The sequence below is a fragment of the Phalaenopsis equestris genome, unplaced genomic scaffold (assembly GCF_001263595.1).
Source record: "Phalaenopsis equestris unplaced genomic scaffold, ASM126359v1 Scaffold000610, whole genome shotgun sequence".
Lineage (NCBI taxonomy): Eukaryota > Viridiplantae > Streptophyta > Magnoliopsida > Asparagales > Orchidaceae > Phalaenopsis > Phalaenopsis equestris.
In genome coordinates this window covers 454554-473982 of record NW_018165050.1, presented here as the reverse complement: position 1 = coordinate 473982, position 19429 = coordinate 454554, and the positions used below count along the sequence as shown (strand labels likewise).

The 19429-nt window shown below is 33.0% G+C and overlaps 1 protein-coding gene across 2 annotated transcripts in view; it reads right to left on the bottom strand.

Moving 5' to 3' along the window:
* LOC110029917 overlaps positions 1–19429 on the bottom strand; it is a 55995-nt gene that overhangs the window by 10393 nt on the left and 26173 nt on the right. For both annotated transcript variants that reach the window (XM_020732405.1, XM_020732406.1), the window contains exons 5-6: positions 12196–12347; positions 11680–11805 (exon numbers count right to left, since the gene is read on the bottom strand). In XM_020732405.1, coding sequence (XP_020588064.1) covers positions 11751–11805; positions 12196–12347 — 207 coding nt within the window. In that variant the 3' untranslated portion in view covers positions 11680–11750. The remainder of the gene's footprint in view (positions 1–11679; positions 11806–12195; positions 12348–19429) is intronic.

Below are 19429 nucleotides of genomic sequence, written 5' to 3'. Positions count from 1 at the left end.
ACAAATAAAATGAAATACAATATCACATATAAAAGACCAAGAATAGGAAATTTATATGTGATATTGGGATGTCCCCAATTGTCAGGAGGATTTGAGTGTAAGATAAACTCAAATCCCGGAGCATTGGGGTTCAGTTTTGGTCAAGTTAAGGTAAGAATTTCATTATTTGATCTAATTAAATCAGTCATGAATCACAGTCTAGTGCACCCTCATGCCTAGTGTCCTAGTTATCTCATGAACTGTGGTCAGATGTCTAGCATCTTAGGATCATTTGAAAATTAGGATGATAAACTATCTCTTAAGATGTGCTCATAAGATCTAGGATGCCTACACTTTAGTTTAAACTTGAAGTGTCTTAAAGTGTCTAACCTCAACTAAGTGTCTAACCTCAACTAAGTGTCTAACCTCAACTAAGTGTCTAACCTCAACTAAGTGTCTAACCTCAACTAAGTGTCTAACCTCAACTAAGTGTCTAACCTCAACTAAGACTTGAAGTGTCTTAAAGTGTCTAACCTCAACTAAGTGTCTTTCAACTAACCCTCAGGCTCCTAAAACCTAAGGGGTAAACCTATAACTTTGGCAAAAAAGTTGTGAAGTGTGATTCAAATCTAATTAGGACAATTGAATGTAGGTTTATTCCAAACTTAAAGGACCTAAGTGCAGGTCTACTAATATTTCCAATCCATGTCCTTAATTGTTATCTAAACTCTCACTTTCTCCCAACCCCTAAATATTCTTCCAATTTACAGTTTTATCTCTCATATGCAAAAAGAAACGGTAGACGGTTCACTATTTTATCCCCCCTTTAGATTTTATCACATCGAAGATCCAAATCTTATTTTTAAATTTTCTCTCCCTTTTTTCTTTCCCTTAAGACTGTGAATCATTTCTAAATATAATTAAATCGGAAATTCTCATTTTTAACTTGACCGTTAAAAAAAAAACAAAACGAACGAAAAGGAAACCGATCCATTTTTAAAACCAAGTCAAATCAGTGAAGCTTAAAATAAAATCATGAATATATCAGTCTAAAATGATTAAATTCGTAAAAAAAAAGAAAAAATAATCGGATCAATCCCGAGAAAGATATTCTTTCCAAGTGGCACTTTTATGGATTTTCAAACCCCTTTATAAATCAAATTTGATATGAATCTCAAAATGAAGCTTCAAGAGCCTTGAATCAATCTAAGAAAGATATCATTTTCTCACTTTTTTATCAACGCGTGGCATTTTCATGAATTTCCAAACCTCTTCATAAATCAAATTTACATCAACCCTATATTTTCTCCAAATGAAATTGTACAACCCTTTTACATTTCATAAAAGAAGAAACACTAATTAATGGAAGAAGTAATTCCCTAGCCTTCTAGAAAAACATACCTATGTCGAAACGATTTAATTCCCTCCTCCATCAAAAGTTTACAATGAAATATATATTCAATATCTCACAAAAGAAACCAAATGCATCTTTCGGGTAGGGCCAAAAAGAGAGTTCCACAGGTAATGCAACAGAGGGTATAACCAAGATCACGGGTAAGGACAAGAAAAATATGACCTGAAAAAGACTTAATAGAAACAGGTAAATCCAGGGAAAATGATAAACAAATAAAATGAAATACCATACCACATATAAATAACCAAGAATAGGAAATTTATATGTGATATTGGAATGTCCCCAATTGCCAGGAGGATTTGAATATAGGACAGACTTAAATCCCGGAGCATTGGGTTTCAGTTTTGGTCAAGTTAATGTAAGAATTTCATTATTTGATTTAATTAAATCAGTCATGAGTCACAATCTAGTGCAACCTCGTGCCTAGTGTCCCATCTATCTTCTAATCTGAGGTTAGATGTTTGGATTTCTTAGGGTCATTTGAAAATTAGGATGGTACTAACCTCAACTAAGTGTCTAACCTCAACTAAGTGTCTAACCTCAACTAAGTGTCTAACCTCAACTAAGTGTCTAACCTCAACTAAGTGTCTTTCAACTAACCCTCAGGCTCCTAAAACCTAAGGGGTAAACCTATAACTTTGGCAAAAAAGTTGTGAAGTGTGATTCAAATCTAATTAGGACAATTAAATGTAGGTTTATTCCAAACTTAAAGGACCTAAGTGCAGGTCTACTAATTTTTCCAATCAATGTCCTTAATTGTTATCTAAGCTCTTACTTTCTTCCAACTCCTTAATATTCTTCCAATTTACAGTTTTATCTCTCATATGCAAAAAGAAACGGTAGACGGTTCACTATTCTATCCCCCCTTTAGATTTTATCACATCGAAGATCCAAATCTTATTTTTAAATTTTTTTTAAATTTTCTCTCCTTATTTTTAAATTTTCTCTCCCTTTTTTCTTTCCCTTAAGACTGTGAATCATTTCTAAATATAATTAAATCAGAAATTCTTATTTTTAACTTGACCGTTAAAAAAAAAAGAAAACAAAACAAAAAAAACAAAACGAACGAAAAGGAAACCGATCCATTTTTAAAACCAAGTCAAATCAGTGAAGCTTAAAATAAAATCATGAATATATCAGTCTAAAATGATTAAATTCGTAAAAAAAAAGAAAAAATAATCGGATCAATCCCGAGAAAGATATCCTTTCCAAGTGGCACTTTTATGGATTTTCAAACCCCTTTATAAATCAAATTTGATATGAATCTCAAAATGAAGCTTCAAGAGCCTTGAATCAATCTAAGAAAGATATCATTTTCTCACTTTTTTATCAACGCGTGGCATTTTCATGAATTTCCAAACCTCTTCATAAATCAAATTTACATCAACCCTATATTTTCTCCAAATGAAATTGTACAACCCTTTTACATTTCATAAAAGAAGAAACACTAATTAATGGAAGAAGTAATTCCCTAGCCTTCTAGAAAAACATACAAACGATTTAATTCCCTCCTCCATCAAAAGTTTACAATGAAATATATATCCAATATCTCACAAAAGAAACCAAATGTATCTTTCGAGTAGGGCCAAAAAGAGAGTTCCACAGGTAAGACAACAGAGGGTATAACCAAGATCAAGGGTAAGGACAATCCAAAGGCAATCTCCAAACAATAGACATCAAATGAGGCTCACGGCCAAACATGGCAAAGGGAGCAAAACGGCCCCAAACCGAGCCTCCAAACAAGATTTAATTAAGCTCTAAACTAGCTCGCGGCTAAGGCCCGGAAAAGGAGCAAAACAGCCACCCAATCCACCCCAAATTAATCCACAAAAAAGCTCACATGTAAAACCAGGGAGGGAGAAAAAACAACCACCAAACTTTTTTTCTCAACGAAGCCAACCGAGCCCAGCAAAAGGGGCAAACCGAAATCAGCAAAAAGGAGCAAACCAGCAGAATATTTCAGCCAACATAAAGCATTAAAAGGAGCCCAAACCGAGCCCAAGAACATGGACAACCGAAGTGGCCAACCGAGCCCAGCAGAAGGGGCAATGGCAAACCGAAATCAGCAAAAAGGAGCAAACCAGCAAAATATTTCAGTCAGCATAAAGCACTAAAAGGAGCCCAAACCGAGCCCAAGAACATGGCCAACCGAGCCCCAAGCATAACTTTCAACTCTTAAAAATAATTTCCAACATATATTCCATTAAAGGGGCAACAAGAAAAGCAAGATGTGATCCCTAAACATAATTTTCCAACTTTGAAAAGCGATTTCCAGCATGTTTTCCATCAAGGGGCAACAAGAAAAGCAACTTTAGCATGTATTCTAACAACAGGGGCAGCAAATAGGAACAAAAAAAAGGCCCAAACATGTTTTTCCAACTTTTTAAATGACTTCAACATGTATTCTAACAACAGGGGCAGCAAATAGGAACAAAAATAAGCCCAAACATGTTATTTTCCAGCTTTGAAAAATGACTTCAAGCCTATTTTCCATGAAGGGGCAATAAGAAAAAGCAAAATGTGAGCCCCAAATGTAATTTCCAGCATTTAAAAACAACTCCCAGCATATATTTCAACAAGGGGCAGCAAGGGGAGCAAAATGGGAGCCCCAAATGTAATTTCCAGCATTTAAAAATAAACTTCCAGCATATATTTCAACAAGGGGCAGCAAAAGAAGCAAAATGTGAGCTCCACATACATTTTTCAGCTCATAAACATAATTTAAGGTTCGCATGACACATCACACAACTCAGTGTTATGTGATGTGTTAAAGCATGTTTTTTTTACTTTCAACATTTCGTTTCGAAATTTATTTTGAAACTTTTGAAATTTGTTTTGAAATTTTGCTTTTTAATTTTCTTTTAAGATAAAGTTTTGAAACTTGTTCCTCTACAAAGTGGCTTTCCCCTTATAGTGAGATTTATACTACACTACTTTCTTACGTACTTTATGACATGTATATTTGTTGAGATTCATGTGACTATGTATTTACCTTCTTTTACTGCACTACTGCAGGTATACAATTTTCTTTCATGTATACCTGCATTTTATCTATATTGTTATTTTTTTGTTATACATGTTGTAGAAAAAAGCAAGTTTGGAGAAGAAAACTAGAGCTAATTATAAATCTATTGGAAGTTTACATAGCTCATCAAAAGATTTATAGTTAATTTTATAACTCCTGCTAGAATTTCTGATTAATTCAAACTGCATATAATAATATATTAAAAGCAGGTAAATCTCATTTTGACAAGATTAACTTTAATGAGTAACAATACGATGCAAAACTTAACAACTTCAGATTTTACTTAAAAAAATGCAAATTATTAAAAAAATGTGATTTAAGTGTTAAGAAGCAAACAAAGAACGTTTCAATCTTTTTCACTTCATTTTAATCAAGTTAGCATTATCTTAAGTTCTAACTAAAAGGAAAACCTAAAAGATGTGGCATTAAAAGATCAAGGGTTGAGAATTACTATTTAAGAAACACTTCGCTTCACCTTCATTAAAGTTAAAAAGAAAAAAATTGCCGACCAGATATAGTAATTCTCAGAAGATTAAAAAATGGAGAAATAGAAAAAAAAAACAAAGCAAAAAGTCAAAAACTCCTGAGGTGAAGTTTAAGGTTCGCACAACAATTATTCAAAGAAAAAAAATCAGAAAAGTGTCTAGTGAGACGAGCAATAAAACTATTCTACGATTCTATAATAAAACACATTTTAGTTATCCTCAAAGGAGAGAGTCAAAGTAATATTGAGTTGGCTAAAATCCACTGAAGTAACATCTGAAATATTCAAGGTTAGTGAAAGAGGCTTAAACAAATTGAAAGGGTGAAGTTATTCAAAATTAAAGCTAATCAATCAGATATTAATATATACACTTTTGTTAGCTTTTGGTAAACAATTTGAATTGTTAGAATTCTACAGGAGTGTCAATTCAATTCATAAAAGTCTACTGAGATATGTAATTACTTGATGGAAAATAATAGGTAAGTTTGAGGGATTTAATAAGAGTTAAATATTTGATATTTAGGGGGCAAACTTTTTAATATTTTACATTTTTTTATACCACATTATGCTTGAGAAATGTGTGTTTTATCTTAATTGTGAAGGGAACAAAAAGAACAGAAGAATTGGAGCTAAAACGAGCAAAAACAAGCACAATTGAAGGATTTTCGACCAACGTACCAGCGTTGACAAGACAGTGCACCTGCTTTAAGCTCCGACGCATCTGCACCATTACCCGCGTGCCTACGCCCTCTGTAAAGCACTCGTGCCTGCAACATGTGTTCGTGCCCGCTCGTGTTAAGACCACAGCATAACTACGTCATCGTCACAACACACTGGCGCTATAAGCAGCGCACCCACGCCCTATTTGTGGTGTGCCCATGTCGGCTCACAGAATCTGATTTTGGCAAGAATTTTCTTGTCTTTGATGAGCTTTGCCTATAAATTAACCCATGAGGCTGATCTTAGGTATCTTTTGGCGGCTAGAAGCTGTAACAAATGCAGGGTTTTGATTAGAGAAAGAATTTCTCTTGGGTTTCTCTTGTTCCTTTCAATTGAAATCTCAAGAGGGAGTGTTTCCCTTTGATTACTTGAGAAGCTTTGGAGAGTTCTATTGTATGAGAGAAAAGGGTGCTACTATTCATGTGGAGAAGACAAGTTTTATTGTAAGTTCTTGCTTTTGTTATTTTCTTGCAATCAAACTCTGTATGGATTCGATATCTATGGTTTTTTCTACAATGTGTGGCTAGCCATTTCTTCATGTCTCTGTGATGTTGTCGAAGTGGTTTGATGGTGATTTTCTGATATGTGTTTTTATTTCGTTTTTTCGTGCTTTCAAGACCTACGTTGTTGGTTGACCTTCAAACTTCATTTACTCTTAGTTTGGCGAACTAGGATCTTACAATGTTTCGTGAAACTAGGATCTCTAACCGTTGTGCAGCGAAAACGAATGATTATCCACAAAATTCTAAGGGATTGACATATTCCAATGGAATTTTACAATCATTCCAGAGGATTGGATCAGTTTAGCGGAAAGTCATAGGGATTAAGAAAGCATCAACTTCATGGATTTAAACTTCTTTTGATCTAGACATAGGCATTATAAGTATTATATTACCGATTGCAACGATCACATAGGAAAATATTTAGGAAGTCGTGATCACCACGATCCCCATATCACAGATGCATGAGCCTCATCTATCTTGAAGAACACTAGTGATTTTTTTTCATTTTGTATTCTGTCTCTACTGCACTGAGATCTATTTCTCTTAATTAGGATTAAGACTCCAAAACTATCGTGAAACCACCAAGCTGAGTTTACCTGATTCGTCAGATAGAAAATTTTCTGTCGAAATAATTATTGCACTTTCCCTATGGGATCGATACGCGACAGTATCTAACTGCATTAGGACTTGATGCACGCACTTGCATTATATGACGAACTTGCCTTCCGGTAAGTTTTGACGCGTCTGTTGGGCATATAGTTTCTCTAATCGCAAAATCTCAAAGATTGTCTTCAGGTGTTATAAGTGCTCCTCCTCGGATCTATTGTATACTAAAATATCATCAAAGTACACCATTATGAACTTCCCAATGTGAGCCCGAAACACTTGAATCATCAATCTCATGAATGTGTTGTGTGCATGAGACAATTTGAAAGATATGATTGTCTGCTCATATAATCCATCCTAAATCTTGAAAATAGTCTTCAACTCGTTTACTGGTCTCATCTGAATCTGGTGATATCCATTGTGTAAGTCGAACTTGAAAAAGAAAATGGCTCCACGCAACTTATCCAAGATATCATACAGGCGAGGTATGAGGAACATGCATTTGTTAGTGATTTTATTCATGGCCCGACAATTCATACACAACCTCCACGACCCCCCCTTCTTAAGTACCATCAAGGTGGGGACAACCCTCGCAACGTGATCTGGTAGCTATAATTGTAATTCCTAGTACTCTATAGGTCTCAATCTGTAGGCAGACTTGTTTGGCAACACTAATCCAGAGATAAGATCTATGACATGTTGCATGTTCCTCAATGGTGGCAATCCCTTTGAAAGGTTGACAGTCATCACGTCCTGAAATAGCAGTGATTGTATTGGTTCTCTTATCTCAACCTCCTCAGTTCCATCTAATATGACTAAAGCCATGACCACTGGAGCCTCTCGTAAGATGACTACCATATCCTTTGTGATGTTTACTCCTATTGCGTCTCGGATGTGCAAAAGAACTATGTGTCTTCCTCCGTCCTTAAGCGAATAAATGTTCTTGAATCTGTCGTGTTGGATCTTGCAAACGAACTGTCAAGGCCTTCCTAACAAAATATGGCAAGCGCCCATGGCTAGCACGTAGAACCACACCTGCTCCTACAGTTGATCTCCAATAAAGAACTCAACCAAGCTCTATTGATTCACGCATATCTCGTTTCCTCTTTTCAACCATGTTAGGGAGTAAGGTTGTGGATGTTTCGGTGCGGCCAACCCAGATTCATCATCAGAGTAGATACTGCATTCTCACATCTCCCATCATCAATAAACAGTTGCAGACTTTTCCTTTCATGGTACACTTGGTGCGGAAAATAATGTCTTAGCCATGAATAATCCTTCTCTAACTCACTCTGTAAGACCCTCATGACTAGCATTTCTCTCTCACCTCTCTGGAGTATAAGTTCCTCCTCTTAATCCTCCTTTGCTTCCTCACTCACTTCCTTGACAACAACTTGCTCAATGAATGAAATAACTCGGCTCGTGGAGCACTTGGAGGTTGTCTCTGTAGTTGTGGCACCTAAAGCATCTCCTACAAGCACTATACTGGGCGATATGCTATTTTTAGGTTTCTTTCCGACCATATATGTCTTGTCACTTCCCTGTCCGGTCTTTCCGACTCTTCCAAAAGTACCTTATTGGTAGCGACAATTCTAGGTGGTTGACTGAATGAGGGCAGTTGTCTGCTTTGTCTCTGTTGGTTTTCCACCTTGAAGGTTAAGATCTGGACATCTCCCAAAGACTAATAAAACTGCAATTGCACAATGTTATTGATAGCGGGCTATCGTATGCTCTTCTCGCTCGACCAACTCTAATGGTCAATGTCGTCAATTCCTCCACGGTTAGGCCTCTGCGCTTGTAGGTGATTCAACCTCAGAAACACATCCTGAAGGTAATGAAGGGGTAACTAATTTCCCTGCATCTCCTTCATCATCTTCTCCCATCCAACAATCTTGTCACTTCCTTCTCTCCTTCATTGTCTCTACAAGTTTTTCCACCACAACGAAGCGCTCCTTTTCAATTTAATGACTGCAATTTTTACCCTCGTCTTCAGCCACCTCTTTGTACTCGAATATTCTCTCAACCGATTGTAACCATTCAATGAAATCATTTGGATCCATCCCTCCGTCGAACTCAGACAGATCAACTTTTATTCTGAAATGTCTATGTCCCTCATATGTCACCTCTTCTCTCAGCTTACTCTGATAATGAATTTCAAAGCGTTGTGGTCTGTCCTCCTCATCACTAATGTCCTCTGTATAGAAAGGGTTCAAATTCTCGCCCATTTCTCCTCTTTGACTCTCCCTATCCCGGCCAAAGATAATTTCTCCCTGGGTTCCGTCAACAATCTCTGCAAGCCTTTGCTAGAGTCGACGGATCTCTCGCTGTATCTCGTCCCAGGTAGGTTCCGCCATTTATCTCTTTGGTGGCAAGATTAAGGTTTGGGCTTGCGACAGTGAAAGATGGTATTTAAGGATAGGAAAAAAATTTTTTGAGATCGAGATGTATGAGAAGACTAAAAACCCTAGGAAAAGACAAGGATTAGGCTAACTCTAATACCAAATGATACCGGAGTTAACCCATAACCACAACGGAATAAAAATTTTATTGTTGAAATTCAGCGGGGATTACAAACAAGTTACTTTTGAATAGGAAAACAACACAAACACAAAAGAACCCTTATGACGAGGATCGAAAGTGGTGGGATAAAAAATGGTGGGTTGCGTGGCAAGGTAATGAAAATGGAGAGCTAAAGGTGGTAGGGAGGTTTAACGACAATGAATGAAATGTGGTTTGGTGGTTGGACAACAAGCAAGAGTTGGGTTGGTGAGGCTGGACAACAAGGGTGCGGTGCAGGGGGGCAACAACAACCTGAAAGTAGCTAGGAGGCAACATGCAGGCAAGGGGGAAAAGGGAAGAAAATATGTGAAGGTAATCACCACCTTGGAGTAGGATATAGTCGGAGCACCACCTATTGTCAGATACAGCTCTAGTAAGGGGAAAAAACACTGACGACAAAAAACTGAAGCAAAAACTGACCTAAACACAGCAAATAACATATATATCAACTTAAGGTAAAGAGTATTAGGTTCTGCTCCAAATAGAAGGAAACCATACACAAGGGAGGACCGCTCGATTCTTCTCCCCCTGGATAGAACCGGTCTACGTGCGACGTCTGTCGCTCTCATGCGGGGCCATGGCACCCCAACATCTCGCATCAATAATATTAAAGAAGATTAGTGGCAAAAAGTAAGACACGATCATTTATAATATGATACATGAAATTTTTGCTTATAATGCTAAAATGAATATATATCATATCATAGTTTTTCTAACAGCTATCCTTAAGCATAAGCAATTGTGCGATATAAAAAAATGTCTTTTTCCATGAAAATCTTCATAAAGAAGTATATATAGATCCCACCAACATTCAACAACTCTTTCACAAAAAAAATTTATAAATAAACCCAAAGAGATCGTGATTTGACAAATTTACAAAAACTATGTATGAATGGGGAATAAATAAAGCCAAATTGATCGAATACTCCTCCTTAAACATTCCATTGGCAAAACAATTTTCAATTTTTATTGGGTAAGGAAAAAGATTACTAAAAAAACACGCCGCAAAGTCTGAAATCAAAGAGCTCGACAAGCACAATCACTCAATGGGTATAGAAGTGACCTAATCGAAAAAAAGAATTTAATCTCTCACAAAAAATATCTGATGGATTTTTTTAGAAAAAAACAAAAAAAGTCTGATAACAACCCAGGCAATGTCATAAATGAGACATGATGAATAGAAAATGACATCAGGCAATATCCCATTTGACATCACTTTTGTTGAAACTTGAAAGTCCAACAAATCAATGTATGCTCAAAGTAAAAGAATATCACAATTAACTTGTGAGGTATCAAAATCAAATACCAAAAAAAGAATTATCTATAATAAACATAAAATTTCACAAATTGAAGCTTATGCTAATGCTAACTATGAAATCACAGAAAATAGGAGATCCATTTTTTCAGAATATTGCACGTTAATGAGAAAGAATCAATTTATGCTCAAACTTAAAGAATCTCACAATTAAATTGTTGATCGAGTTCTCAGGTATCTAAAAATCAAATCCTAAAAAAAGGATTCTCTATAATAAACATAAAATTTTAGGATTATCTATAATAAATATAAAATTTCACAAATTGAAGCATATGTAAATACTGAATACGATCACCAAAATAGGAGATGTACATTTTCAAAGTGTTGCACACAATTGGGAAAAATCTAGTAGCATGGAGAAATAAGAAACAGCCTAATGACAAGGTCAAATGCTCAATATGAAATCAAAGCAATCACTTAAGGTATATGTGAACACTTATTCATTAAATTTATATTAAAATAATTATAAATCAAAGGGAAAAGACATAAGAATATAAAGTGACAATAATTCTGTCAATAGCATCGCCCACAATCTAATACAACATGATCGAATCAAACATGCAGAAGTAGATAGGTATTTCATTAAAGGCAAACTAGAGAGTTGATTAATTTGCACTATGTATTTTTCAATAGGATGTCAACTCATCGACTTATTTACCAAAAGGATTTTATAACACTAAGAAAAAAAAATCTCAAACTTGAAACGGTAGATCTCCACTATCCAATTTGAGAGGAGAGAGTTGAAAGTAATAAGAGTACTAAAAAAAGAATAAAATGAGCCACATATTCATTTTCTAATAAAAATAAAACATGCGCCAAAGATTAATGTGTTTGACATGGACAGATTAATTTTTAAATTCATTGTAATTATTTTCTAGATAAATTTGCATATAAATACCTGTTGGGAGAATTAATAAAGCAAGATTTTTAGCCACTTCTTTTCTATATTTTGGACTTTGGTTAAAGAAATAATTAGAGAGAAATAGTCGTTCATAAAGCCCTTAAGAAGAAGACAAAAAAGTTGGACCAAAGCAGAAATCAAATATCAAAAAGAGTCGCATAGAGAAAGCATACCTAGCTTTAAAAAAATGCATTCAAGATTTGGTATCTCTGGTAAGTGCTAAAGAAGTGTCTTAATCACAGCATCATAAAAATTGATCAGAAGTTCGGAAGATGCCCTTTGATTCATCAAATATCCATCTGTAAATTGAAAAAAAATGATAAGAAAATGCAACAAACAAATAAAGGAAATGGCCATCATTATAAAGAAAAAAATCACCAACATCAAAGAAGTTCAGTTGGAACTGAACAATATCTTCTATAGTGATCATCATATTTGAAAAGCATTTCATTCTACAGAAATTTTACATTCATAGCAGCCTCACTTGTCATGGAAATACCTTCAGTTTGTCATATCCCTAGTAACTTAATAGTCTAAGATACAAGTCAATAAGCTAAACCAGATAGTGGGACCTACATAAAAATGATTTTAAATAATGCAGTAAGACACGACCAAAATAGACTAAATAATTATCAAAAGGAAACGCAAACAGAGAAATATTTAAAGAAAGATATCAAGAAGAGAATTACTTGCACATAAAAACTGGATGTAGAACATCATCCTTCTCTGCTAAAAGAATTCTTCTGTCAGTTTCCTCCCTAAATTTGTCTTCAGGTAGAACATCACACAAACCATGAATCGAAGTAGCCAAAATTGTTTTTCTTCTATCTGAAGCATACACCTGCAACGAGAATGCAGCATAGGATAAACAGTACTTTCAAGTAAATGCATTGTGTTAAAAACAAAACGTGTTTAGCAATTGTGGATTGAGAAAGAAATTATAGAAAGTAAACTAAATACCTGAAGCAGATCAAATTCTAAAATAAAAAAATAAAAACATTGCTTCGTTACGGGTTTCTTGAAGGGTCTTTAAGCCTTTCTTTAACAAAGAATGGATATTAAAATTTTATTCCAACGTAGGTTGCATGGATGTTAAAATTTGATCTGCAGCTAGTCAAAATAGTGTAAATTGGTTGTAAATTTACTTTTAACCTTTTAAAGAGCGCAACCAACATTATTCAATGAAAAGATAACTATGTTCAATACAGAAATAATTAAATGAAAATTCAGAGATGAACTTATTTTAGAACATCATAAAAAAATAACGTATATCATAATTTATAAATTGTTTTAAAATATAGAAGATGCATAAAAACTAAGGCTTAAGGTATAAATATGTGATTTTAGGAACAGACAAAACTTGTTCATTAATTAATGGTAATAGTAACCTAATAAGAGGAAATATATATAGAGGAGAATCTGAATGAATAACAATTAATGGGGAATCAAACCGTGATCATCCTACTAAAAGAAAGAATAAAATAATAAAAATTATACCAAATATAGTAGCACAAAATATAATTGATTTACTAATAAAAGTAAAATAAATCAGCTATATCTTAACTAACATCTCAATTTGGTCATACAGATCAATTATGCTCAACTTGTTCACAAGGAATTCAAAAGGAGGGTTAAAACAATCTTTTGCGAGAATATCAATTATCTGTTGTGCGGCGAGAATATCAATTATGTGTTGTGCAGCGAAAATCAAGGACAAGCAAATAGCTCATCAAGCAATCTTCACTTTCATAAAGCCTCAGTCAATCTCCATATCTTTTTTTAATCATGTTGTAGTGAATTTTATACAATGTGATTATTTTATTGTCACAACATAATTCCATTGGCAAAATTTGTCACCATTTAGTTCCTTCAGAAATATTTTCAGCCATAACATCTCAACTGCTCTATATTCATAACTCAATATTTCTCTTAAGCACCGGTTCTTACCACTACTTTGTGTGCTTTGCTTGTTCATGTGACTAAATTTTCTCAAACATACATATAATGTTTTAATGTTGATCTTTGATTGCTAACCAATCAAGAACAATTTGCATCAATATATGCTTAATGTTTTGATGTTTAGTCTTTTGAAAGAACAAACATTTGCCTAGAGTACTTTTAAGGGGTTGTTTGGCTGCAAGTAGGATTTAGTAAATCCGATAAATTCAGATTTAGCAAATCCAAAGGTGTTTAAATCCTGAAAATTTGTTTAGCATGGCAGATGTTGATCAAATCCTAACAAATTGTTTGGCAACTTATTTTATGATTTAAGCTATTGGTTGATATATGAATTTGATATTACATATTAATGATGTAATTATTAAGTCGATGAATATTGATTTAAAATTTTATTTCTAATTATAATAACAAATAATTAATGATTTATTAAACTAACTAATCATTGATATAAATTTATTAAACTAACTATTTTTCAAATAGTATTTTTAATTATTAAGTAATCATTGATTAGTTATTTATTTGATTAATTAATAATTACCAAAAATTTATAAAATTAATTAAATTTTATTATGTAATTTAATTTTCGTTACTTAGTTATCAAATAATTACACAAAGGTTCATTAAATTATAATTAATTTGATAATATATTTATTGATTATTAATCATTAAAAATTAATTAAAACAGAATTATATTAAATCACGAAACATATCTTCTCTTGCCTACAAACCTCACCCATCTTGCATTGCCCTCCCAATTTTAAGGGGAGTAAGTGAGCCAGCCAACTCGAGTTCAGCTTAATAAGTGGCTCATGAGCTGAGCTAACAAGCCAAACTCAAGCCAATTTCGACTCGACTCATTAGCTTGTAAGTTGGCTCGTTTAAGAAAATATTAATATAAAATATATCAAAATATATTAAATTTCAAAACTTTATCTTTAAATTATTAAAAATATTTTTAAATGATATTTTACTTTTTATATCAAATGATTTATTTTTATTTATCACATAATTGTTCATTCTATCTGTAATTTTGTTATAACAATGTCTTAAATTAATATTTTTTCTCTCTTTTATCATAAACAAGTCCGCTCATGAGTCCTCTAACTAGTAGACTTAAGGTAGGAGAGGGTTCGATGGAGATATTACTTGGCATGTGTACAAATTTAAGGCAATGCAAGGGTTACACTTGTCTTATTCTATTAATTCATCCTCCATCTTGAATAAAAAATACAAATGATTACAAGATAGTAATTACCTTGTTCACATTTGTAAGGCCATGATCGTTACAAGATGGCATAATGAGGAGTTATGATCTCCATAACTAATAAACATGATCCGTTGTTCCCAATTTTCAAAAAGTCAGGTGGTTCACTTTCACTTCAGAGATTGTTATGCAAAACTAGGATAGCCCCACATCATGTGATTAGATACAAAATATGAATGAAGTTGTAAAAATATGACAAATATAGTAACAAAAATTTTTTAAAGGACCAAAGAGTTTATATCCTCTCTCATATGAAGTGTAATAACCAAACATATTTTGCAAGGGGTTCAAATTTTCCATAATTATGATAAAGAATGTAAACAAACACAATTCACTTTTAGAGGTGATTTGGACAAAAGCTTATTTCAAGGGTAAGTTCCATGAAATACACATCAAGAGGTGTTTCAAAATTAAGAATTCGATTGAGGGTCCTCTTTATAAGATGCGGCCGTAAAAATTGTTTCCCCCAAAAGGTATGTTGGTATCTTATTAGTAAAAAGTAAAGCCCTCACAAATTTTAATAAATAATTGTATTTTCATTCAACCAGATCATTTTGTTTAAGATAATGATACATAAATTTTGGGGAACAATCCCCTTCTAAAGAAAAAATTTGGCTGAAGCAATTTTTAGAATACTCACAGACATTATCACTCCATAAAATTTGAATGTTTATTTGAAGTTGTGATTGTACCATGGTGTAGAAATCTTTAATGATATTTACACTTAGGATTTTTCTTCCATAGAATAAACATAACACAATCTTATGTGATCATCAAAGAAAGTAACAGACATTCACCATATAGAGTAAATGTCTAATAAGGTCCCAAAATATAATTATGAATCAAGTTAAAATGATTAGTAGGTTTATAAGCTTGTGGAGAATAAGATGCAAGATCTTGTTTGATATATTGACACACTTCATATTTAAAAAAAAAAATCTTTTATTTGATTTTTATTTTGAAATATATTTGGAAAGAGGTATTTTAAACCCTAAAAAATGGTATGGCCTAAACCCATAATGTCATAACATAACATCTCTTTAATTAGAGTAAAAAATTAAGCAAGCATTTTTATATAGTCTAATTTACTTCAAAATAGTAAAGCCCTTCCTATTCTTAGAACGATCTAGTAATCAGTCATTCTCCCCAAATTCAATTCTTCAAGCACAGAATGAGAAAAATAGAAACTAGCTTGATAGTGATGATCAAAGGTGACCTTAAAAATAGATAGGAAATTGCAATACAATTTGAGAACAAGAAAAGTTGACAAATGAGTGATGATAATCTCTATCTCGACAATAACCAAGAGAGAATTACCAAAAAAGTTCGGACTTTTTATTGCAAACTTGGGAACTATAAGTAAAGAAGAATTTAAAGCATCCACTCGTATGATATGTTGCCCCAAAGTAAATTATTCACGAATGAAATTAATTAAAATTGACACTTAAACATGCAATGATTGGAGAATTACTATTCTAACCCAAAGAGGAGATTTCCGTTTGGGGCAGCTTATAAGTGCGGGCGGCGTTTTCAAAACGCAGCCATACCGTTTGGTTCGCGCTTTTCGCCAGCTTATCCGAAACTGCGTTTGAGTTTTTACACTAAACGCAGGCCGGCGGGCCGCGGGCCGACCCCTGCGGCCGGCCCGCGGGCCGCTTTTCAGGATAAGCAGCTTATCCTGAAACGCACAAGCTGTCCCAAACGGAAATGTTCTAAATTTGCGATAAACTTGACCATCACTTTTAAACTTGGGTTCCAATTTACAAGTTTATCATATAATTTTAAGTAGTTATCCTTTCTATCTTATGATTTTTTATTGTGTCAGTACCATGATTTTTTTCAATTCACCTTCAAAGTTGATGCCTTTCCACTGGCTTCTTCACGTCCTACTTCCAAGAAAACCTCTCAAATATAAAGAAGCTTTTTCTACCAAGAAAGTGACCTCATACTTCTTCCAAATTTTAATTAACAATATATAGATCCTATCACTTTCTTCCCTTTTCTAGTGATGTGCGTAGGCTTTAGAGTTTTTGACAAACGGAGGAGATGGACGAGGATATAAATTCATCAATTAATGCTAAAAGGTTAAAATGAAGTACTTCAGGATAATATTATATGATAAAATAATAACATTAAGACTTAAAAGGTAAATTTTATAAACTGCATTGGGCCAAATATATTATATAAATGTAAAGTTGGGTTGTAAAAAAATTATCGTTTGTTAAATTGAGAGTGGAACAAATGAGTGTACTAAAATGGGCGTGTGACAAAATTTGGGAATTAAATAAGGAATTGTTAAATTAAAGGTCCAATCAAAATAACATCTACTAGAACTAAGATAGTTGAAAATAAATTTAAATGATTTGGACATGCTCAATGATGAGTAGAGAAAAACTTAATGGATGGGTAGATAAAATTAAAGTCAAAGGTTAGTATGCACAGACAATGCGCTATAAAGTAATATGAAATATATATTCCATTTAGTACACGATACACATACCACATGCCCCACCATGTATCAGAACTATCATCCACATGTTCAATAATAAAAAAAAATCATAAATACAGGTCCAATATATTTGACAAGCGCATTTATAAATGAAAAAGTTTAAATATATAAATCCACAAAAGAACATGCCCAAATTTTAATTCCTTCAGCACTTCTCTATCATGTGACTGCTTGCATCCGGCTAGCAACTCAGAGATGCTACAAGCCAAAAATTGGCCTATCAAAAAGAAGAGAATACTTATTTATTTTATCGCATCGTTAAATATCATAATGGTAGAACATTACGAGTCATTTCAAGTTTTATTTAACTTTTTCAATTAATTTATAGTGTTTTAATTTTTTTTTAAAAGATTTGTATCACAGAAAAGGTTCTTAAGATTCTTGGTTGAGAAATTGCTTGCCAAATTTTCTTTTCTTAGGGATCTTACGGTGAGGTCAGGAATTTTGTGATTCTTGGTGAGGTTACAACTCACTTTTTTTTTTTTTTTTTGTTTATTGGTGGGTACTTCAAGAAATCATACTTTTGCATTTAGCACCTTATTTGAAATGCGCTCAATGTGCATCCACCACTTTTGCCCATTTCTAGTAAACTCGAAATACCACATTTTCTCTAATAGTTTCCACTAATAAATAGTTTAACACCATAGAAACATCTATCAAGATGATGTATGAAAGAGTTTACAAATCTCAAAATTTGAATGAAGAATCTTTCACAGAAGGGTAGAATCAAGACAGCACAATGCTGAATTTATTATTTGAAGAATTGTCAATATGAATAGATATTTCACCACCATTGAAACATTAATTGAACATATCCATATAGCTCTACAGAAAAGAGTTATTTAAGAATCAAGGGAATTTGTATGGCACTAGATGTCAATCATATAAGATCGGTCATAAGACCTAAATCTAAGGAGAATACAACTAATCAACTAGATCCAATAATCAGGAGCAAGATGAAAACCTTTAGGAAAATTTATTTTATTTTATATTATATGATGTGAAAGTTTATGTATCTATAATAGGTATTTGTGGATATTTATAGTAGTTTGAAATTTTGAATTTCAAATTTCAAACCATTAAAATTTTGAAATTTAGAATTCTGAATCATCATGTGTGAATCACTAAATATCAATAGAAATTGATCATTTAATATAGAGTTTACACAAACATATAATTTTAATTAAGAGTAAACGGTCATAACTACTTTGGATGGTAATTATGAGTGGTTAAACGTGTAAGAAATTCAAAAAAATTGTATAAAGAAATAAGTGTTATATAAATTCTAAAGTATGATGTAAGAAATAATATATCAGCATCCTAACATCTTAACTATTTAAAAAGTAACATATCAACATTTTAATAAAATAAGATGTAATAAATTGTCCAAAATAAGAAATAACAAGTTAACATCTTAACATCAATCATGAAATAATATGAGATACAAAAACACAAAATATCAAAGTATAATATTAAAATATAATAACATTACAATCAAAATAAATTCAAAAAAAAATTCTATCTCTCACTCATACTCTCCTTCACTTAATAGAATATAACAAGCCATCAACATTATAATTTTTTAAATTCAGAAGTCCCCGTCTCTCTCATCATTCAATAGGTTTCATTAAAACTATTGATATAATGAATTATTTTCAATTGCAATGCTTTATGGCACAAACTATTGGCCTTTAAAAGAGAAGCATAAAACAAGTGTTGTTGAGATGACAATGCTTAGGTGGATGAGTGGCTTGACACATAAGAGATAAAATGTGAAACGAATTTTGTCATCACCCGACCCAAGGCTTTAAATTAATCAAAACAGTAATAGACGGTCGGACAGTGGGAACTAAGTTTTATATATTCGCATACAATTTAACAAATGAATGAGTCGCTAATCAAAGAAATATATTTAAAATTACCTCGTTATTGGTTGTCTGTTTTTTCTATAAACATTCTCTTCTAACTAATGAAACTAATATTAGGATAGGATCTTGGAATATAGGCACTCTCAATGGTAAATTAATGAAATTAGTTGGTATTATGATTCATAGGAAAATTAATATCTTATGTATTCAAGAAACTAAGTGGGTTGGAGAAAAGGCTAAGTAGATTGATAATTTAGGTTTTAAACTTTGGTATTCTGGTAAAAGTCGCACTAGAAATAGTGTAGGTGTAATTATAGATAAGA